Genomic DNA, 23,174 nt, shown 5'->3' on the forward strand with positions numbered 1-23,174 from the left:
GAAACATAATGCAGAAGTTGATCTCCTCTGCTTTCTTGCTAAGATCTATAATCGTAAGAAACACCTCTTTTTGTTTCAATGACGACCAGTTATGATCCCCACAATCTTTTTTATTTGTTAATTGACATTTTACGGAGATTGATTGAACTTGTGTAATGTGCTCGTGCCGGGAAATTTTTAGGCGAATCTAATTCACTGTGTATGATAGTGAACTTTTCATTAAACTCATAAAACATGGTGTTAATAAAAAGAGTAACCAATCAATAGAAAACATATCAATCGGTAAATATATAAGTATTATTAAATACTATATATTGATTGGCTATTCATCACGTGTTACGAATTTAATAAAAAAATCACAATTTTATGTGAGAAACTACGTTTATTATGTATTTTTCGTGGGTACTTTCAAAGTGTTTATTAAAATACTCTAACGAAATTATGTATTTTGACAAATTTAAGAGCATCTGACCTTTTTTTTTTTTTGTAAGCCCATCCGGTTTTCAAGGCTTCACCCTGACTAATCCGGATCCGACCCGCGTCGCGCACCTGGCAGTGGGTGAGTCTTCCAGTGGGAATTTTCTGCATTCACAAGGACTCGAACCCGAGACCTTGCTTAAGCGATACCAAGTCGCTTACTACTTGGACCAACTCCCATTACTTTCTTTATGAGAGCGTGCATGTCAAATTCCATGCTAAGGTAAAAGGTTTAAACTGATTCAATTATGACAAGTTTTGGGTTTTATTTGTGGAAAATCGCTGAAACTGACCTTTGTCGCCAAATTGATGGGGCAAAAATGACTCTTTGTCCTAATTTTTATCTAAAGCTTAACGCAGGCGTTGACAATTTATAGCGATCAAAATCCATAGGAGGCCACGTTCGCCATTAAGTATCACAATAAGGACGTCTCTGGCACGTTTCTCGACAAACATATGCGCCTTACAGTACACCGCCAATTCAGCAGATCGATACCCGAATCGGACAAAAAAAAAAACGAACGGAAAAAAATAAACAGTCTCTCTTATTTTTCTCTCTCTGTGTGTTAATGTGTATGTGATGAGCGAGCAAGTCACGGATCGAATCTACGGTTCGTGTTAGTTAATTAACAAAGAAATTAATTGACGAAAGACAGGAAAAGCAATCGTCATGCCCCGAACAACAGTGGTTCCCAATTATGATTGTTTATCAACAATAATCAAGGCTGCTACAACATCATCATTATCATCATCGTCTTCAATTTTGAGGTGCATTTTTCTGCTGTAATTAGGGTTTCAAGGGACAATGTGCAGAGGATGTGTTTGTTTGAATCGATTCTAATTAAGTTTTCTCTACGTGGAAATAAAGTGGCGGCAGCAGCACCAACTGATTAAGAGCCGGCGATTTTGGCTATGGCAGCGTCCCCTGTGAAATTCTTGTTTGGATTTTTGGTGATCTCTATCACATTATGGATGCTCTTCATGTAAGTCACTTTTTATTATTAGTATTAGTATTAATATTGTTATTGTTGTTTGTTTATCTGTACTTTTAGTTTACCAGTCTTTAATTTGATTTGGCAATTTAATTACATTATAATAATGAGCCCGTACTTTTTCTTTTTGTTTCTGAAGAATTTGAGGTTGGTTGCCATGCTGCTTTTTAATTTTGTTAATGCAAAATAGAAATTAAATCTTATAAGCTGTTCTAGTTGCTTGTTCCTGGTAATTACTTCTTTATTCTGAATTGCTTGTATTATTGTGATTACTTATTATTATTGCCTCTTTAGTTGAGCTTATCTAATTCTTTTCCCCAGGCTAAATTATTACCATTTATTTTAGATATTCAGTGGTTAGTTCTTAGCTGCCTCTTTTAATAGCTATGGAACATAAACACTATTTTAAAAACTTTGTGCTTTAGAAACAGAACTGTTATGCTTGTTTAGTTGAAGGAAGCCTTTTTTTACCAGTCCTTCATCTTGTATTTTATTTTCCATTCAGTTTTATATTTTTATTGGCTAGCTATGAAACATATTTACCGAGTCTGTATTTTTTACTTCTCAACACCCTTCTATAGCTGCATCTGGAAAGTAGCTGGTGAAGTGAAATCATTTTGGAAATATCAGAAATAGCTTTTTTTAGCCTTTATGTTAGTGTTTCATTTGCTTAGCGGTATAGGTCTTTAACTTATGCCTTGTGCTATTCTGATTTGAAATCAATACTTCTGAAGTTTCTCATATTGTTAATAGTCTGCGGCCATTTTGATTGCTAAATTTTGATCCTGTATCATTTATTCATTTTTTAAATTCCAGATTTGCCTCTAGGTTGCTGGCTTGGATTTTAAGCCGGATTGTTGGAGCATCTGTTGGATTTCGCGTTGGTGGATGGAAATGTTTGCGGGATGTTGTTGTGAAGTTCAAAAAGGTTCATATTTTTCCATCTATTACTGGTTCCATTTTCATTTTTATCTGTATTTACTGGGAAGCTTCTGCCACATATTAGTAAAACAATGGTATGTTATACCGAGAGTATGCTATCGGTCATAATTCTTTTCATATTAAATATTTTTTATCACTAAGCAATCATTCTTTGATGTAAGCTGGATACCTTCACAATGTAGTAGATAGTTTGTTGAGGAGATAAACGAAATCTGCTTTACTTGAAACTATTTAGCTTCATGATTTTTTTTAACATTTATAGTTTTATGAATTTCATGCGAAAGATCTTCTCTATAATTCATCTCCTTGCTAATTATTGCGTTTGACACTCAAAATATTGCAATGCTATATGGTGAGAGGCTGATTAGTTAACAGTTATGTTTTACAAGATTATTGTACATGATCTGCTCTCTTTTTTATGGTCAGATTTGGTTAGTTTTGATGAGACTGGTTTGATGATATCTTTAGTGAGATTAGAATCACTAAAATGATAAAACACGTAAACCCATAAGTGTGAAAGATACCCAATATTATGCCTAATTCCCCACTTCGTTTTTTTTAATCTCATTGATTAGTGTTGAAGTGGGAGTATCCCATATTGGTTGTGTGTGTGAATGGACATGTGTTTAAATATTGGTTGAGCATCTCCACTTAACACCAATTGGTTTTAAGATGAAATCTAACAATTAAGATATAGGAAGTGGATGTGCTTCTTTGAAATGGAAAAATCACTATCATAGTGGAAAATTTTCTTTAGAAAGCAATATGATTTCTGGTTTCAGTGATCTCAAATGATAAGTAATTTGTTTACATTTGCTTATCAACGCTTTTTTCCTTCTTACTTGTGCATCACACATAATTGTTTTCTTCATGATTCATCATCATACTAATTTTATGACATTCACCCTTTTTTGGGAGTTCTCTTGCGTATCATGTGTTTGAAGTTCACTTTCTTATGACTTCAATTACAGGGTGCTGTTGAATCTATATCAGTTGGTGAAATTAGACTCAGCTTACGCCAGTCTTTGGTCAAGCTTGGGGCTGGTTTTCTCTCCAGGGATCCAAAACTACAAGTGTTAATATGCGAATTGGAAGTTGTAATGAGGCCTTCCAGCAAAGGCTCACAGAAAACAAAAACTCGAAGGCCTCGGTCACGTAATTCAGGTTCAGGTCGGGGGAAGTGGATGGTCCTAGCTAATATAGCAAGATTTCTGTCAGTTTCAGTTACAGATTTGGTTGTAAAGGTGAGTGATGTCTGATTGTGATATGACTTAAATATTTTGGGAAGCTGCCGAGTGGATTAATTTTTTTCTAGTACAAGTCTTGAATGGCTGTTGTTTCGATAACACAAAAGTGGTGGTTAAATCTGTCTTATTCTGATTGATAGAAAGTCTGGTTTTATTTGAACATCATTGAACAATATAGACCATGTTAATCGCTAAATATAAAACGCACTGAATCAAACTTTAGCTTTGATTAACAAAAGAATTTGATTTTAGTTGAGCCTACCTTTTTTGTATGTATGTAGTTGCCATAAGATCTGATGGAGATGCTTTTAGTGGTTGTATGAAATTGAACTAGAAGCAGTACTAGAGTATAATTTTTGATTGAGATCGGTACGTACAACACATTTGTTTTGTGTAACTCATTACTTCCATGTTCTTGTCTCCTATTGCCTCCTTTTGTTCTGCTGTTTATATCATATTGAATTTCATCTAAGTACTATAACTGAAACATTGCAGACATCGAGAGCAATGCTAGAAGTTAAGGAATTGAAATTGGATATTACCAAAGATGGTGGATCCAAGCCAAATCTATTTGTTAAGCTGCACATATTACCTATTGTTATTCACATGGATGAACCACGTGCTAATTTGGATCAGTCTTCCAACTTTGACAATGGCGGCTGCATTTCTGCTGGCGAGACATCATATAGTACAATAGAAGCGCCTCCTGCTTCGTTCAACTGTGAAGAATTTTCATTGTCTTGTGAATTTGGCCATGATAAGTATATCCCTATCTTTCACCTTACCTACTATGTTTTGTAGATGTAATTTTTGCTAGAGTAATTGTAATATTAGATGAGATACTGATAAGCAGGAAGAAATAGACTATGACTGCAATTTGAATTTGTCATCTTTTGTAACTTAAGAATGCACCAGTAGAATAACAAAATCTAAAATCTATTGGTGAAGTACATGCAACCTACTTATCTAGTTATCTAAAAATGGTTAGTGATTGCAGCCAAGCATTTAGTAGACAATGGAGGCAGATGCCAAACTTATTCTTAAAATAAACTAGCAGTTTTTTTCTAAAGTTTATGATATCTTATTCATCTATTTCCTTCCTAATTTTCATCAAGCCATCATTTTAAGTTTCCACATCTCGGATGAATTTGATGTTCCCTAGGCGTCCATTCTGTTGAGAATTTTACTCATCACAAAATGTATGATCATTATCTGGCATGCTATAGGATCAGATAATTGTAGGTTCGAGTATTTCTTCTTGTCATTTATGTTTCTCAGCAGCACTTGCTGTCCTCTGTTTCAAATACCTTTTTGTTGCTTCTCTTGTATGTTTTTCAATTACTGAAAACGATCGCAGGTTGGGGCTTATAGGTATATACTAGGAAGGGTAAAATCTTTGTCGTATTCTTTTTGGGTGGCTGGACTGTTGTATTTCATTTTTGATTCTTCACGTAGCTTCGTGCTTCCCTTGTGGAAACCCTAAGTACCTATCCTTCCCTTCCAACCTTGAGTAAAATGGACCTTACTATGTGCAGGCTTCATACTTCAGCTTTGGTCATGATTGTTTTGGCTTCATCAATTTTAATCTATTCTAATCTTTATTTTTTGGATGTAGGGAAGTAGGTGTAATCATCCGGAATGTGGATGTTACCAGCGGGGAGGTTACTGTGAACCTGAATGAGAAATTACTTTCAAAAAAGAAGAGTTCAGATGCTTCTTCTCAGACAGATAAAATGGTAGTCAGTTCTGCTGCTGCTAAAGATCCACACAGAAAACAATCAGCACTTGTTTCAATTATTAAGTGTGCTTCTATTTTTCCTGAAAAGGTTTGTGAGTTGGTTAATATTCATCTTTTGGCTATAATAAGCATGTCTCCATCCCCTTGCTCCCATTTCTTATTTCAATTGAATTTTGTTCAGAAGGAAACTTTCCATCCATGTAGTTAATGTCTTCTTGATGTATCAATAAAGTAGACTTGTTTAATACAAAAGCTTGTAATTGCACCTTCTTGAAAGTTATTACTAGAATTATTATTATGCTTTTTCTTTTAGTGCTGCATTTAAGTTGAAAACTAGGAAGCAGTGTTATTAAAAGCGCTCGCCTGAGCGCCTAAAGCGCTCAGGCGAGGCGCCACAGACTGATGGCGCCTCCAGACCTTCCAGTCGAGGCGCCTTCAGTAAGGCGAGCGCTTTATTTGCTTAAGCGCTCGCCTTGGCTCGCCTTGGTATATGAAAAAAACACGCTTTTTTGAATTTTTTGTTTTTTACGTTTTTTAGGTGACTTTTACTCTAATCTAGACATTCCTATTTGATAGCCTTAATTAATGCCTTAATTAATGCTTTAAATGGATTTAACTTAGGAAATTTAAAAGTCTTTTAGGAAGTCTAAAAGTCTATTCAAGTTTCTAATTAAGTGTTTAGGATTAAGTAAAACACAATAACTTCAAATTAAAATATACGTTAAGTAAAAAACAAAGAGCAGAGCCTTTTATCCTTTCTTCTCACGCCATGGATAGCCAACCTCAACCATGCACTGATGGTTCAACACCCACTGAAAAGAAGATGGATCCGGGATGGAAATACAACTACATGCAAAATCCTAATGACCCAAATCCAATGATTTTTTACTAAATATATATATAAATATATATATTTAATATTTTTAGGTATAGGCGCCTTACTTCGATAAGGCGAGCGCTTTTTTAGCGCTTCTCGCCTCGGGCGATATATGGCTATCTCGCCTTGAGAGCGCCTTGCGCCTTAAACAACACTGCTAGGAAGAACAGGAATTTATGTTGACAAATAAGGTTAGTGAAGACTGTTAATTAGACACAAATTAACCCAAGAAAGGCAATCCTGAGGGACTGTTTACTGTGCTAGTGTAGCACTATGAAGATCTGGGAGTAGTTTTCAGGAAAGTTTTGTAGAAAATGATTTTTTTTGCAAATGTTTTGTGATTTACATTTCGCATATCGGCTATCACAACTAAGGTTCTGTGGTTTTGATACTTGATGTTCAACTGCATTAATCTGAAGGAAGAGTTGATGGAGATTCTCAAATTTTCTTTTCTATTATTTTTATACGTTACATTGTTGGGATATATGTTTATGAACTTAAAATAGCACTACATGTATGCAGATCAGGAATTAAATGCTGCTTCACAAATTTACCTTTTGACTGGTAGGTTTCCTTCAGTTTACCAAGATTGGATGTGAGGTTTGTTCATCGAGAGCATAATCTTGTTATTGAGAATAATATCATGGGTGTCCAATTCAAGAGCATCAAATCTCGATGCACTGAAGATGTGGGAGAGAGTACTCGTCTCGATGTTCAGATGGATTTCAGCGAGATACATGTATGATAGTAATTATTGTTTCTCTTCTGGTGTTGTAATTTTGACAGTCATCTCTCTGTTTGGCCTTTTCTTGATGAATTGTGCATTTCAGCTTCTCAGAGAAGCTGGTACTTCTATAATGGAGATACTGAAGGTTGCTGTCATCTCTTTCATTTACATTCCGATACAAGTAAGTCTCTACTAATTTTATTAAGGGTTTCTTTTCTCAAAAGAAAATATTTTTCTTTATGCTGTGATATGTTGTAAAAGGAATATGCTGGTCTCTCTAAAGTGTTTTGCTATGGCAACTCTTCATAGTTTCACTCTTCCATGTACTTTATGTTTTTCGTCTTCAATATATTGACCTTATATTTTTCTATTTTTTTTATTGTTTTCTCCGTGTCTTTTGTTGTGACATTATTCTTTGAAATTAAAGGTTTGATGGATATATCATACCTGGTTTTGGATGTTTTTACTTTTCAGCCAACGTCACCAGTCAGAGCTGAAATAGATGTTAAGCTGGGAGGTACGCAATGCAATATTATAGCGAGTAGATTAAAGCCATGGTTGCAACTCCACTATTCAAAGAAGAAAAAAATGGTACTTCGAGAGGAAATTCCTACTGTTGCAAAGCCACAATCAACTGAATTTAAAGCAATCATGTGGACATGTACTGCCTCAGCTCCAGAAATGACTGTTGTGCTATACAGTATAAGCGGATTGCCTTTATATCATGTAAGCAATGTGTTTAGTTTTATTTGCTATATAGTGCTTGGCTGCAATGGTTGAGGAGTTCATCTTAGATTTATTTTGTCGTCCTTATTGCTATCCAGTTGCATGATTTTTATATCTGACAAATGTCGATGTTCAGTAGGTGTTTCGAGCTAATGTTTTGTAGTTTTTATCTTTTAGTCTCATGTTCATTTTAGTTATCTCTTTGCCTGGAATAGCAGCAAATTAACCTCTTATTCTTTTGTGTAGTTCTGTTCGCAGTCTTCGCATGTGTTTGCAAATAACATATCAAGCATGGGAACTGCAATACATTTGGAATTTGGTGAACTAAACTTGCACATGGCAGATGAATATCAAGAATGCTTGAAAGAAAGCCCATTTGTTGTGGAATCAAATTCAGGTGCTTTGGTTCATATAGCAAGGGTAAGTCTGGATTGGGGCAAAAAGGATATTGAATCATCTGAAGAGGACAGTGCAAGGTGCAAATTAGCTCTCTTTGTTGATGTGACCGGGATGGGTATTTATTTCAACTTCAAGCGTCTAGAATCTCTAATAATAACAACTATTTCCTTTCAAACTCTCTTTAAAAGTATATCTAGTTCGGGTAAAAGAACATCTCAGGGCCGAGGTGGACGGCCATCTAAACCATCAGGGAAAGGGATTCAAGTATTAAAATTTAATTTAGAAAGGTGCTCAGTAAAGTTTTCTGGCGAAACAAGCTTGGACAATGCAGTTGTTGCTGATCCTAAGCGTGTCAATTATGGATCACAGGGTGGTCGAGTTGTAGTTAGCTTCTTAGATGATGGAACACCACGTAATGCAAGTGTGATGTCCACAGTTGGTGATTGCAAAGTGTTGAAGTATTCACTCTCTCTTGACATTTTCAATTTCACTTTGTGCGCGAACAAGGAGAACCAATCTACAGAGCTGGAGCTTGAAAGAGCACGGTCTATTTATCAGGAATTTTTGGAGGAACACAGAGTTGATACAAAAGTAACATTGTTTGACATACAGAATGCAAAATTCATGAGGCGCTCTGGTGGTCTTAAAGGGATTTCTATTTGCTCTCTCTTTAGTGCTACTGATATTACAATCAAGTGGGAGCCTGATGCGCATCTCTCCTTAATGGAACTTGTTTTGCAACTGAAGTCTCTGGCGATCAATCAAAAACTTCAGGGACATGGAAATGAAGGTACGGAAGATGCATCTAGCATGAGAGACGCTGAACAGAAGAGAGAATCCTCTTTGGAATCGGGACACTTTGAAAGGCCAAAGAAAAAGGAAACTATTTTTGCTATTGATGTGGAGATGCTGAATATATATGCTGGGGTTGGAGATGGGGTGGATGCTATGATACAGGTTCAATCAATTTTTTCTGAGAATGCCCGTATAGGAGTACTTCTTGAAGGACTTATGCTTGGCTTCAACGGGGCTAGAGTGTTAAAAAGCGGGAGAATGCAAATTTCTCGTGTACCTAGTGCCTCTAATAGTTCCTCTGATGCCAAGCTCCCGGCAGCCATCTCATGGGATTGGGTGATTCAAGGGCTTGATGTTCATATTAGCATGCCATATAGGTTGGAGTTGCGTGCCATTGATGATTCGATTGAAGATATGTTGCGAGCCCTGAAGATTATTACTGCAGCCAAAACCCAGATTATTTTTCCAGTGAAGAAAGAAAGCTCAAAGCCTAAAAGACCCAGTTCAACAAAATTTGGATGTGTAAAATTTTGCATACGCAAGCTAACTGCTGATATTGAGGAAGAACCAATTCAAGGTTGGCTTGATAAGCACTACCGTTTGATGAAAAACGAGGCCTGTGAGCTAGCTATTAGGTTAAAGTTTCTGGATGAACTCATTTCAAAAGATGACCATTGTCATAAAGCTGCTGAAATGAATGATTCCACTGTTGAAAGAAAGGTCATGTATAACGGGGTTCAGTTTGATTTAGAAGATCCTTCAGCTATTCAGAAAATCCAAGAAGATATTTACAAGCAATCATTTAGATCATACTACCAGGCATGCCAAAAACTAGTACCCTCTGAAGGTTCGGGTGCCTGTAAGGAAGGGTTTCAGTCTGGCTTCAGGATTAGCACTGGAAGAACTTCACTTATTTCCATTTCTGCTACAGAGTTGGAATTAAGCTTGAGAAAGATTGATGGTGGGGATGATGGGGTGATAGAAGTTCTGAAAAAGCTTGATCCTGTCTGTGGTAAAGAGAATATACCATTTTCCCGACTCTATGGGAGTAACATTTGTTTACAAGCAGGCACTCTTGTACTGCAGATAAGAGATTTCACCTTTCCTCTTTTTTCTGCTACGGCTGGTAAATGTGAAGGCTGCATTGTGCTGGCACAGCAGGTGAGGTTCAAAGCTGCTTCTCAGCTATTCTTGTACTCTCCTTATTGTATGAAGTTTAATTTTGACTTCTTGTTCAGAATTAAATTATTTATTTTCTCTGGCTGCTCTATTCTAGCAATAACTGAATCAATTCATCTGGATTAAGTTCTAATTAATGATTTGACTCATCAATTTAGGGGTGAGTATTCGGTCGGTTCGGTCAAAACAAAACCAAAAAACCAAACTGAATTAACCAACTGACCAAATGTTTAAAATCGAACTAGCTGAATAACCTTTAAGGAAACTGAACCGACCGAATAAAAAATGAAAAGAAATTCAAAACCGATTCGACCGAATAAGTCGGTAATTCAGCCGGTCCATTAAAACCAATAAAAATACAAGGAAAATTGAAAAAAAAATATCAAATTTTCGGTTTATTCGGTCAGTTTGATTATTATAGATAGGATGTTCGATTCGCTTATAAACTTTTTTCTCTCACAATTAAGGCTTCATTCCTTTTATAATATCCCAAGTGGATTAAAATTGTTTGCTAGAGGAACCGATAGGGATTTCTTGGACCCAGGTTACGCCAGTGTGGTAGGATACAAGAAAAGAAAAGTAAAGAAAAAAAGAGAGCCCTGTCCAAAATACAATTCGTCCAGAAGGTATAAATCTTTTTGTTAATAATGAAGGAGCTAAAGTAGTCTATTTCGGAAGGTAGATTTTTATAGCTAAGAACAAGGTCAATCATATTTCATTTCCATTTTTCTGATTTATTGTTATTTTCTGATCCAATTAGTTGATCGAGACTTATCTGTACCTCCCATTTGCTCTTTATACAACCATGTTTTGACAATTTTTTGGCTCCCTTTTTTTCCTCTTTTGGTTCTTGTCTAGCTTTCTGGTTAAAAGTATATATATAACCTAGCGGTCAATGTTTTTGAGAATTTGCAATAAACTCATCGGTTCATTCAATAGTTCAGTAGCCAGCCTGTACCCTGATTATATTTTCACAGTTTTTTGCTAGGATCTTATGATGGTAGGGTATGTTTATTAGTTTTCTTCTCTAATAAAAGTGCGATATTGGATGTGACTTAGAAAAAGAAGGTTTAAATTGCTTTCGTCAGTTTTATAATATTCCAGAGTGCAGGATTTACTTTTTGTGGTTACATGTTCTGAGAAAATAAGCAAAGCAACACTTATTGATATTATTGATTATGAGTCATATTTTCTTTAGATATGATAAATTCATAAAATATTGGTGCATGGTTTATGGATCTTGCCATTATCAGGAAAATGATCGATTTCTTTGTCTTTTTTTTTTTTGAGAAATGTTTGTATTTGTTCCCAACTTCTACTGTTGCTCCTCTGTCCATTGTACTATGCGGTTTTGCTTACCTTCATGTTCCTAATTATTAGTGTTATTCTTCTGAAATAGGCAACGAGCTTCCAGCCTCAAATTTACCAAGATGTGTTTGTTGGTAGATGGAGAAGCGTGCGCATGCTCCGTTCAGCTAGTGGCACAACTCCTCCTATGAAAACATACTTTGATTTGCCTTTAGTTTTTGAGAAAGGCGAACTTTCTTTTGGAGTAGGTTATGAACCTTCTTTTGCTGACTTGAGCTATGCTTTTACTGTTGCTCTTCGTAGGGCTAATCTAAGTGTCAGAAATCCTGGTCCACTAGTTCAACCACCAAAAAAGGAACGCAATTTACCATGGTGGGATGATATGAGAAATTACATTCATGGAAGTATCACATTAGCCTTTTCTGAAACTAGGTGGCATATTCTTTCAACAACTGATCCTTATGAAAAGCTTGACCAGCTTCAAATCACATCTGGCTCGATGGAAATCCAGCAGTCAGATGGCCGCATTTATATGTCTTCAAAGGATTTTAAGATTTGGTTGAGCAGTTTGGAGACCTTGGCAAGCAGATGTGGCTTAAAAATTCCTCCTAATGCATATGGTTCTTTTCTTGAAGTTCCCGTCTTTACACTGGAAGTCACAATGGATTGGGCTTGTGATTCTGGCTCTCCTATGAACCATTATTTATTTGCACTTCCCATCGAAGGGAGGCCTCGTGAAAAAGTTTTTGATCCTTTCAGATCCACATCTCTATCGCTCCGGTGGCACTTCTCTCTAAGACCCTCAATTCCCTCATGTCAGAACCAATCCTCTTCGTCTTCCATGGGTGATAGCTCTGCTGTGGATGGAACTGTCTATAATCCACCTAATAAGCCTGAAAATGTTTCAGTTGTTCCTCCAATGTTGAATCTGGGTGCTCATGATTTAGCATGGTTAATTAAGTTCTGGAACTTGAATTATCTTCCTCCTCACAAATTACGTTATTTCTCCCGATGGCCTCGTTTCGGAGTTCCCAGAAGTTTGAGATCAGGTAATTTGTCACTGGATAGAGTAATGACAGAATTTTATCTCCGCATAGATTCTACACCTACTCGTATTAAACATATGCCACTAGATGATGATGATCCAGCAAAAGGATTAACTTTTAATATGTCTAAGCTGAAGTATGAACTCTGTTTCAGCCGGGGTAAGCAAAAATATACTTTTGCATGCAAGCGAGATACTCTTGATCTTGTTTACCAGGGTGTTGACCTTCACATGCCTAAGGCTATCATAGACAAAGAAGATTCTACCAGTGTAGCAAAATTAGTCCAAATGACTAGAAAAAGTTGCCAGCCTTCGACTGTTGAAAGGATTCCCAGTGAAAAGCACAATAGTATCAGTGGTTGTACAGAGAAGCACCGGGATGATGGATTTCTTTTGTCATGTGATTATTTCACAATCAGAAGGCAGGCACCAAAGGCTGACCCTGAAAGTCTTTTGGCATGGCAAGAGGCTGGGAGAAGAAACCTTGAGATGACATATGTGAGGTCTGAGTTTGAAAATGGAAGTGAGAGTGATGATCACACACGATCTGATCCAAGTGATGATGATGGATATAATGTAGTAATTGCTGACAATTGTCAGCGAGTTTTTGTTTATGGTCTCAAGCTTTTATGGACTATTGGCAATAGGGATGCTGTTTGGTCATGGGTTGGTGGAATATCTAAAGCCTTTGAACCTCCCAAGCCTTCTCCTTCCCGACAGTATGCACAAAGGAAACTACTTGAGAATAAACAATCCCATGCTGAAATTGAAGTGGACGAAGACGATACCTCTAAGCCTCTTTCTACAAGCCTCGGTGCCAATTCCCCTTCTCAACATGCAGAAATTTCAGCAACTCTTTCATCACCATCACATACCGTTGAAATGGACAATTCATTTGCTACACTGGGTATGCTTTGAAACTTCCCTGATTTTGTAGCTTGTAAATGTGTTTTTGTCAATGGAACTAGTAGTATTCAGTTCTCTAGTCATTTATTGGTAATACCACAATGAAAATCTGTATCAATAGAATTTAAAATATATATTTATATGCATGTAACTACACAAATTTGTTCTATTATTAAAGTTTTCATCTAAGAGATCATTTGGTTTATCTCCAGTCAAAAATGGAATTATGGATGATTTTGAGGAGGAAGGTACTCGTCACTTCATGGTGAATGTTATTGAGCCACAATTTAATCTCCATTCGGAAGATGCAAATGTAAGTGCTGAACCTTGTGCTAAGAATGTGTTACTTCTCTTTCTTTCTCTCTCTTTGTTTCTTATTTCATGATCGTGCATCAATCGTCTGATGTTAAACTTATAAGTACTTGGCTATTGCTCTTTTGCATATGTTAGGCTAGATATTTTTGTGCTTAAGAATGGAAGATGAAACTATAATAGTTATAACCATCAAGGGAAAAAAACAATGTGACTTGAAGTTCCAGAACTATCTTCACAATTATACTTTTTAGTGGGCTTCTTTAATGCATCAAGGAAATAGTACTAATCTGGAATATTGGTTGATTTGAATATACAGCATTGCAACAGTGCTGTTTATTTTGACATGCCGGTTCACTCAACTATATAGTGTAGTTCTACTGTAAATTTTATATCATTGAATAACTTACGGTGCGATAGGATTTTTTAACTACTTGCCCTGCTAAGTAATTATGAAATCTGAATCTGAAGTCTAATTAATTAACATCTGAAGTCAGCTTTGGATTTTCATTCAGGGTTTTTGACTGAGGAAGTTTTTAGATTTTTCTGTTCTTGCTCTTTTTTTCACTATGCGGTGTAGATTAGACTATGTGTGTCTACCGGTCTTTTTCTATTAGAAAAACTTATCTCTACATTTCACAGGTAATATATGAAATTTATTGTTTTCAGCAAATTTTATCTTTTTTAATCTTTTTAATATAGCTTTGTCTTTGAATTTTTCCTTGTATTACTGAAGCTCGTTCTTCAATTTTATGTCTCAAATGTCTTGTATGTGTAGCAAAACTTCTGAAGTATGGTACTCATGGCATGGTATTTATTGTTTGTCCTCCAGGGTAGATTTTTGCTTGCTGCTGTAAGTGGTCGTGTTTTAGCTCGATCTTTTAATTCTATCCTTCATGTTGGATATGAGATGATGGAACAAGCACTAGGCAGTGGAAATGCACAACTTCCTGATTGTGTGCCTGAAGTGACATGGAAGCGCATGGAATTCTCTGTAATGCTGGAGCATGTGCAGGCTCATGTTGCACCAACTGATGTTGATCCTGGTGCAGGACTGCAGTGGCTTCCAAAAATCCGAAGAAGCTCTCCAAAAGTGAAGCGTACTGGTGCTCTACTTGAAAGAGTATTTATGCCTTGTGATATGTACTTCCGGTATACGAGGCACAAAGGCGGGACTCCAGACTTAAAGGTCAGACGTCTGTTTAACTTTTTACTGGATATTTAAAATTTAGAATGCTTAACTTAGTTATGCACAATCCGTTTTTCTCAGTGTTTTTACTTCATAAATTCTATTTACTTTATTAACTGATGTCATTTCCCTCTGTAGTCTTTTGTTAGTTAGCCAATGTTGGTTGGTTTACAGAATTTGAATCTTAATTTGAACATGTTGTCTTTGACTTATTCTTTCAGGTGAAGCCTCTAAAAGAGCTCACGTTTAATACCCAAAATATTACAGCGACAATGACATCTCAGCAGTTTCAGGTTATGCTAGATGTGTTGACCAACCTCCTCTTTGCGCGGCTTCCCAAGTGTGTATATATCCTTTTTGGCTTTTTTCTTTTTTTTCTGCTTAGGATTATTTTGCCAATCTAAAGTTAAGTTATAGCTTATTGTACAATATGAGTTCATTTTCTTGTAGAACATACTGAAAACTTGAAGCTAAAGTATTGTGTATGCTTCTCTGGTTTCTCCAAACAATGAAGTAGGATAATTACAAGGGAATGAGTAATTTGTCTCCACTTGAGAAAAGGATTAATAAGATGGAGTCCATGATTTACATTGCAGAATAAGGATGAATAGATGTGGCATATGCTTTGACTTGGTTAACTAAGACTATTAAATGCTGAGTATATTCTAATTTTAGATTGTGATTAGCAGCATATGCTCTTGCATTTAGCCAATGAGTGGAATAGTAGATATTATCATTAAACAATTTCGTGCAATTATTCTGTTATTTTTGGTCGATAAGGTATCTAAGCAGGTGTGAAATTAATCTTTTGGAATCAGATGTAATTTTTTTTGTTCTCCAAATTGATTCAAATAACGTATGTGATTCAGGCCCAGAAAGAGTAGCCTATCTTTTCCAGCTGAAGACGATGAAGATGTCGAAGAGGAGACAGATGAGATGGTGCCTGATGGTGTAGAAGAGGTAGAACTTGCTAGAGTCAACCTTGAACAAAAGGAGCGGGAGCAGAAGTTGCTTCTTGATGATATCAGGAGATTGTCTATTTATGGCGATTTCTCTGGAGATACTCATCTCAGAAAGGAAGGCGAATTGTGGATGATCACCTGTGGAAGATCCACATTGGTAAGAGTCAAAACTTGTAAAACAAATTTCATTTGTAAGTGGTATTAACTGTCATCTTACTGAAATATGGATGGTTGCTTCAAGTCTAAACATATTTGTTTGGGTTTGTAAATTGCTTGAGTGAGTTCTTTATTCTAGTTGTAATGCAAGATTAATCCTTATTACTGCCTGGTAGAATAGCAAACTGGTTGATGCTATTCTGAGTATGCTCTGGTAAATATTGATAATATGCTCGGCTAAGGTCATCAGCCAGCTCTTATAGGTAGGTTGCAAAGGTGGAAACTTTGAGGGCATTGGAAGGGAGAAAAGAACAAGTCTTCCTTTGTTTGAAAAGCCAGAGAAACGGATGAGGAATAGTGTCCTCAGTACCTGGAGTTACAAATTTTTTTCTCCAATTTAATAAGGGAAAACGATGGTGAAGCCCCGCAATTGTTACTTTTTGCAAATTTATGATTTTCCAAATGTGGCTTTTCACTCTATAATATATTGACGGATGCAAGTCATTTGAACTTTCTACACTTTTTCTTTCTCTTTACCCTTTCACCACTATCCAATCAGGGGTGGAAGATATTCTTTTTCCCAGCTTACTTTTTTCCCAAACCAATTGTTAAGCTTTCGTGGTCGAATAACTATTAATGCTGATAAGAAATAAATGTCTGTTTTGCATTTCTTATAACTATGGTTTCTCTTCTTTATTTCTTATGTGTCTTCTTTTGATGTTAGTTTTAACAGAATGAGGTGTTGTTTGTTTCCTATCTGTATTTTACATTATTTTTTCATGCTGTAGAATTTATTTGCTTGTATTTGTTATTTGAATATCAATTGGTCAAGCTTCTGGTTTCCAGGTTCAAGGACTGAAGAGAGAGCTTGTAAATACCAAAAAGTCTAGGAAAACAGCATCTGCGTCATTAAGGATGGCTCTGCATAAAGCTGCTCAGTTACGACTGATGGAGAAGGACAAAAACAAAAGCCCATCCTATGCCATGCGCATATCTTTACAAATTTATAAAGTTGTTTGGAGCATGCTTGTAGATGGTAAATCTTTTGCCGAGGCTGAGATAAATGACATGGTGAGTGATCCAAAGATGAATTAAGGAACGTTAGTCTTTCCAGCTTCTTATTTCTTTCAAACTGTAAGGAAATGTCAATGAGAATATTTGCTCTTAAATTCTCATATCGATAGGCCTGGATCCTAAGTTTGGACAAAATACTGGGTAAAGTTGTGTTTGGTAGGTAGGATGTGATGAAATGAAATGTGTAAGTAAAAAATGATATACTGTAATGACAATAATTATTCTCATGTTTGGTATACCGAGCAGGGTGGTGGTGGCAGAAGCAAAAGTTATTTAATAAAGCAATGTAATTACTGAATAAAATTGTAAGCTGTGAACCAAAGTGTGTTTGCATGAAATTTTGGAATTTCCAAAATTAGGCTTAGTTAAGTTGAACAAATTTGTGATCACATGGATTTTATGGCGTGATGCATTTTGCCAGTAGCATAAAGTAATGCGTATTACTGAATAAAACTGTAAATTGTATAAAGTAGTCAAAGTCAAATATTACTTTCTTCTGAGGACAGAGTTAATAAATAAGAAATAATAATTGGAATAGCTTACATACTCATGAAGTGTTTGATTTGGTCAATAAATGCTTGTGGCTAATTTGCTTCACTCATATTTTTGGTCTCGTTTAATTCTTCAAGGATATGCAGTTAGGATTTTTTTTATGTGTTTCTTTCATTTGCAGATCTTTGATTTTGACCGTGACTACAAGGATGTCGGAATTGCTCTATTTACAACAAAATATTTTGTTGTCAGAAATTGCTTACCTAATGCCAAGTCTGATATGGTGTTGTCTGCATGGAATCCTCCACCAGATTGGGGAAAGTGAGTATGCACTCTCTTCTATTTGTTGCTTCATTCAGTGGTTTACTTGGGCTGCCATATCCTCATTCTTTACCTTTCATTTAATGAGTTAAATCTTCACAGTATATTATTATACTCAAGTCTAATTTGGTATGTTTTTGGGCTCAATTTTCTGTAGTCTTCATCTCATGTCTTCATCGAGTTGCTCTCTTCTCTAAGAATTGTCAAAAGAAAACTATAAACGGATTTGAAATCGTTTTATTTAGTTAGTTAAAGTAGAGGTTGTAACAAAACAGTTTTTTTAATGGAAATTAATTGGGTAACACCATTGTATTAAGGCCTAATTCCTTAAAAAACCCCCACCTTGCACTTTTTCTTCGTTTATACCCTGACCTTGTAAAAACACCATTTGTACCCAATTTTGGGTTTTTATGTTTCATCCCTACCCAAAAGCATTAAATTGTACTCTTTTCATTTGGAAAAGAGTTTAAAACATATTTTTTTCTATTTTAAAATATACAAATAAATCCTTAAACTTAAAAAATAATCAAATACATTCAAATAATTAATTTTTTTTTTAATTTTATAAAATAATAAAAAAATTAAAAAAATTTATTATTATTTTTAGTTTTTTTGTCGGAAATATTTTTTTAAAAAATTAAAAAAAATTAGGAAATTTTTTTTTAAAAAATTAAAAAAAATTATTATTATTTTTAATTTTTTTGAAAAAGATGGTATTTTTGTACTATTAATAACATTAATATCTAATTAGTATATAAGTTAAAAATGAAGGATTGTTTTAAACTCTTTTTCAAATAAAAAGAGTACAATTTAATGCTTTTGGGTAGAGATGAAACATAAAAATTCAAAATTGGGTACAAATGGTGTTTTTACAAGGTCAGGGTATAAACGAAAAAAAAATACAAGGTGGGGTTTTTTTAAGGAATTAAGCCTTGTATTAAAGTACAATGGATACTATTTGAAGTATGGAACTTAGATGTTGCTTTCGTCATTTAGTAGCTAGTTCAGGGGCAGGGACTGCTACTCTGACATTTCTAATATGTTCCTTCTTAATATCTCTTGATTCAACAAATTAACTACCTTTTGAAGTTGTTCCTTTTCTATCTTTTAAAAGTTGCTATTCACTTCTATGGCTGCAGAAAAGTCATGCTGCGTGTTGATGCGAAGCAAGGTGTTCCAAGGGATGGAAATTCCCGTATTGAACTTTTCCAGGTAACTTGGTTCTAATTTTACTATGTGCTCGTGATTATATTCTTTTGGCTTCTTGCTCTTGGAAAATGACCAAGGCAACATGTTCAGGATAAACCATGTTAATGCATTTTCCAATTTGTTATATCTGTGGAAGAGAACACTGATTAAATAGGATGAGAACAGAGTCACTGAGATTGGAAGTTTTAAGTATGTACCCCTCTTGATGATCTATCATTTGAGGCAGAGATGTTCCTGCGAGTAACATGAAGGAAACTTATAATCCTTTTCATGTCGTTCTGATTTTGAATAATGGGCTTTATTGTGTTCATTATGCATGTTGTACAGAAATTAATATTTTGGTTTGTTCTTTTAGCTTCTATATATGCAACCAAGGGAGTTGGTGCATTGTGCAAGGGACTTGGTTCACTTACATGTCTAACAGAGAAGAAATATTTACATATGCATAGGTGTCCTTTTCCTTTTGGGCTGAGTATTTTGTCCATATTAACTAGATTGTGGCCTTCGCTTTGAAAGAGAAGAAAGACAATAGTGGGCTCCATAGTCAGTATTCATCTAAGATTTTGACTGCAAAGGGAAGAGTCAATAGGTGGATGCTGATAGTTCTTGCACACATTAAACTAATTGCAAAAGATTAACCGAGTGTGTGTCATGTGTGGTTGCCTGCACACTGCATAAGAATCCATTGTCCTTATAGACTTATAGTTATGGATGATTAGAGGCAAATGCAATATTATGAGATTCATGTTTGAAATCAAGCTGACATTTCTCTTGTAATTCCTTAGTATAACGTCTGCCTTGACTTCAGGTGGAGATTTATCCTCTCAAGATTCATTTGACAGAGACAATGTACAGAATGATGTGGGAGTATTTCTTTCCAGAAGAAGAACAGGATTCACAAAGGCGGCAGGTTAGCTCCTTCATATAATAGAACCTCAATTGATAAAATATTTTAATATAGTAACTGAATAAGCATGAACACCGAAATCTTGCGTTAAATTGTTGGGAAGTTTCTTTTTTACAACTTATTTTTAATTCTTGCTAAATGCAATTAGCCAGAATACTAGGAAGTTCAATCAAAATTTTTAGTTATGGTTTTATAAGTTCAATCAAAATTGTTAGTTATGGTGTTATACTCTGTGGGATCAGGAAGCTTGGAAAGTTTCAACAACTTCTGGAGCAAGACGTGTAAAGAAGGGTCCATCAATCCAGGAAGCTTCTTCCTCATATGGCCATTCATCAAAAGATTCTGATATCACATCTAAAGTAGTTGCTGGTTCTGGCACGGAGTTAAGAAGAACATCTTCTTTCGACAGAACATGGGAAGAGTCTCTTGCAGAATCTGTTGCGACTGAACTTGTCTTGCAGGCTCATTCATCAAGCATTTCTTCTTCAAAAAGTGACCCGTTTGATGCAAATGAACAATTAGAGGACTCCTGTAAAACTAAGTTAAAAGAGTCCAAGCCTGTAAAGTCTGGTCGATCATCTCATGAAGACAAAAAAATTGGGAAATCAAATGAAGAGAAGAGATCTCGGCCTCGTAAAGTTATGGAATTTAACAATATTAAGATCAGTCAGGTGGGAATTAGTGTCTATGAATCGATCATTTTGAAATGCACTCTTTTTTTGTTGTAGCTAAGTTCTTATATTTATCTGGTGCAGGTTGAGCTGCAAATTACTTATGAAAGCTCAAGATTTAACCTGCATGAGCTTAAGTTGCTGATGGATACATTTCACCGTGTTGAGTTCACTGGGACTTGGAGGAGGCTTTTCTCACGAGTAAAGAAGCATGTTGTCTGGGGAACCCTGAAGTCTGTGACAGGAATGCAGGTAAGTCATCTTTTCCTAAATTTTCTACCATCTTTTGTTTCCACTGATTTAAAATGTTGTTTCTTAATACGATTATAGTTAGATGCAATTAGTTTTATGCAATGACTTTGGTTGCACAATGCTTTTCTGTAAATCTTCTGTTCTGGGGTAGGAGAGGATAAACATTTAGCTCAGGGGAGAAGGAAAGTATTATATTTGAAGTTAATAATGCTTATTATCATAATTAATCCACCACACGCCAAATCTATTAATGTAAATATATGTAACCAGAGAGGATGGTGAAAAAAATCTGCTCCTTCAAGAACTCTGCTACCTTTAGTTTTTCTATAATTTTACCCCTGCACTTTTTGACCCAAGTCTTCAATTCTAATGTACTGTAGCTCTGCTTAACATTTTTCTCTCTAATTCTTATATATGAATGTAGACCTCTTTCACTTCACTTCCCTGACACCTGGTTGTAATGTTCTCTGGTAATAAGTATTGGATGTAGGTAAAGAATAATGTGTCATAAGCTAAGTTTTGTGTGTTGTGTGTTTGTCCCATATATGCTCCTTTATAGAGAGGTTTGCTGAACCGTGGCATGCTCCTACGCTTCATGCCCAATTCATTCATTTAGTTCAAGACCACCCTTCAGGTGCAACAAGGGCTATAATCAACAGAAAAATCTTTAAATCCTTTTAAAGCCGTGTTTGAGACTATCTTAATTTGCTCTGTTGATTTTCAGGGTAAGAAATTTAAAGACAAAGCTCATAGTCAACGGGAATCCAATGGATCCGGCGTCCCTGATATTGACCTTAATTTTAGCGATAATGATGGAGGTCAGGCGGGGAAATCTGACCAGTATCCAAACTGGCTCAAGCGTCCTAGTGATGGAGCAGGTGATGGATTCGTAACATCCATACGAGGACTTTTCAATACGCAACGTCGTAAGGCCAAGGCATTTGTTCTCCGGACTATGAGAGGTGAAGCAGATAATGATTTCCATGGTGAGTGGAGTGAAAGTGATGTAGAGTTTTCTCCTTTTGCTCGACAGCTCACTATAACAAAAGCCAAAAGACTTATCAGGCGACACACAAAGAAACTACGGTCTAGAGGACAGAAAGGTTAGTCACTCTCCTGATTGCACTCTTGCTTCTAGAATTTAACCTTTGGAGTGCCATTATTAAACTCCTCATTATGCATTTCATGGTATAAAATTTAATCATCAGATTGACAATTTTATATCACTAAATAGATTGTCGAATAGTAGTTCGTCTGCTTCTATATTTGAATAGGCAAAATGAATTTAACTACCCACAACTACTCATTTGGCAAATATATCATGATTTTAAACCTTCCCAGTTTGGTGGTCTATCATTTTTGTGACTTTTGCCAAATATATCGACACCTTATTTAGAGCCGATGTTATAATGTGGCTCAATATTATACATCCACATTACTAAACATATCTTACTTGGCACATAAAACATCGCGCTTTAGCAAAGTCGCAAACATGATGGACCAAACTGGCAAGGTGTAAAGGTCATGGGTTATTTAGCAAATGAGTTATAGTTGCTGGTAGACAAATTTATTTTTTGTTGCATTTGCATAGTTGTAACGAAGTACTATATCCGGTATTTCAGGTTCATCCTCGCAACAAAGGGAATCCCTTCCGTCATCTCCAAGGGAAACTGCCCCATTTGAACCATTTGAAAGTGATTCTTCTAGTGAATCGTCTCCTTTTGAGGATTTTCATGAGCAACAACTTGAATTCCAATCACTAAAAGGAGACTTTTAAAAGCAGCAGGGCTACATCCATTATAGCCACATCCAATCAAGAAGCATTAATGCAATTCTCTTTACGTTGGACTGAAATTTGGAATCAATGATTCAAGAATTCTAAAAGTTCAGCAGGTTGAAGGACAACTCTACAGCCATGTGAACCATGCCATATGGTTATATGGTGGTGAACTGTCGAAGAATGGACCAAGACAACAGTTTGATTTAAAGAGTGTGGTGGTGAATACATAAGGTTCATTCTGTAATGCCTTTGCTCAAATTATGCCTTTTTACCCTGCGATTAGGCATCACTGTTGTGTATAGTTTTTGTAGCCTATATTTAGCATCTGAGTAGATATGTGAACACTTCAAAATATACAAGCTTCCCACAAATTTATAGAAAAGGAAAAGGAAATGTACATATCTTTAACATACTGGTAAATAATGGAATACGGTGATCTGCAAAATGTTTTTCTGTAAGGCATTTCAGTTTGCATCGTTGTGATGTGGCAC

At 35.8% G+C, this 23,174-nt stretch overlaps 1 protein-coding gene across 3 annotated transcripts; it reads left to right on the forward strand.

Annotated features, from left to right (window-relative positions):
* The first annotated feature begins 900 nt into the window (after positions 1 to 900).
* Positions 901 to 23,141, forward strand: LOC126664514 (protein SABRE). Of its 3 annotated transcripts, XM_050356937.2 has the most exons (23): positions 901 to 1,245; positions 1,346 to 1,460; positions 2,286 to 2,397; positions 3,383 to 3,655; positions 4,154 to 4,419; positions 5,274 to 5,484; positions 6,842 to 7,012; positions 7,104 to 7,181; positions 7,475 to 7,726; positions 7,973 to 10,081; positions 11,499 to 13,359; positions 13,571 to 13,671; positions 14,503 to 14,859; positions 15,081 to 15,199; positions 15,729 to 15,978; positions 16,824 to 17,048; positions 17,725 to 17,864; positions 19,004 to 19,076; positions 19,882 to 19,983; positions 20,223 to 20,651; positions 20,736 to 20,903; positions 21,628 to 22,006; positions 22,526 to 23,141. In XM_050356937.2, exons 2-23 carry the CDS (start codon positions 1,390 to 1,392, stop codon positions 22,678 to 22,680), a joined length of 7,902 nt encoding a protein of 2,633 aa, XP_050212894.1. In that variant the 5' UTR covers positions 901 to 1,245; positions 1,346 to 1,389; the 3' UTR covers positions 22,681 to 23,141. The 3 variants fall into 3 exon arrangements, with proteins under 3 accessions (XP_050212894.1, XP_055960249.1, XP_050212895.1); XM_056104274.1 differs by having other exon boundaries at positions 901 to 1,460; XM_050356938.2 differs by having other exon boundaries at positions 901 to 1,460; positions 2,298 to 2,397.
* The last annotated feature ends 33 nt before the right edge of the window (positions 23,142 to 23,174 follow it).

This window comes from Mercurialis annua, linkage group LG1-X (genome assembly GCF_937616625.2).
Source record: "Mercurialis annua linkage group LG1-X, ddMerAnnu1.2, whole genome shotgun sequence".
In the NCBI taxonomy this organism is placed as follows: domain Eukaryota; kingdom Viridiplantae; phylum Streptophyta; class Magnoliopsida; order Malpighiales; family Euphorbiaceae; genus Mercurialis; species Mercurialis annua.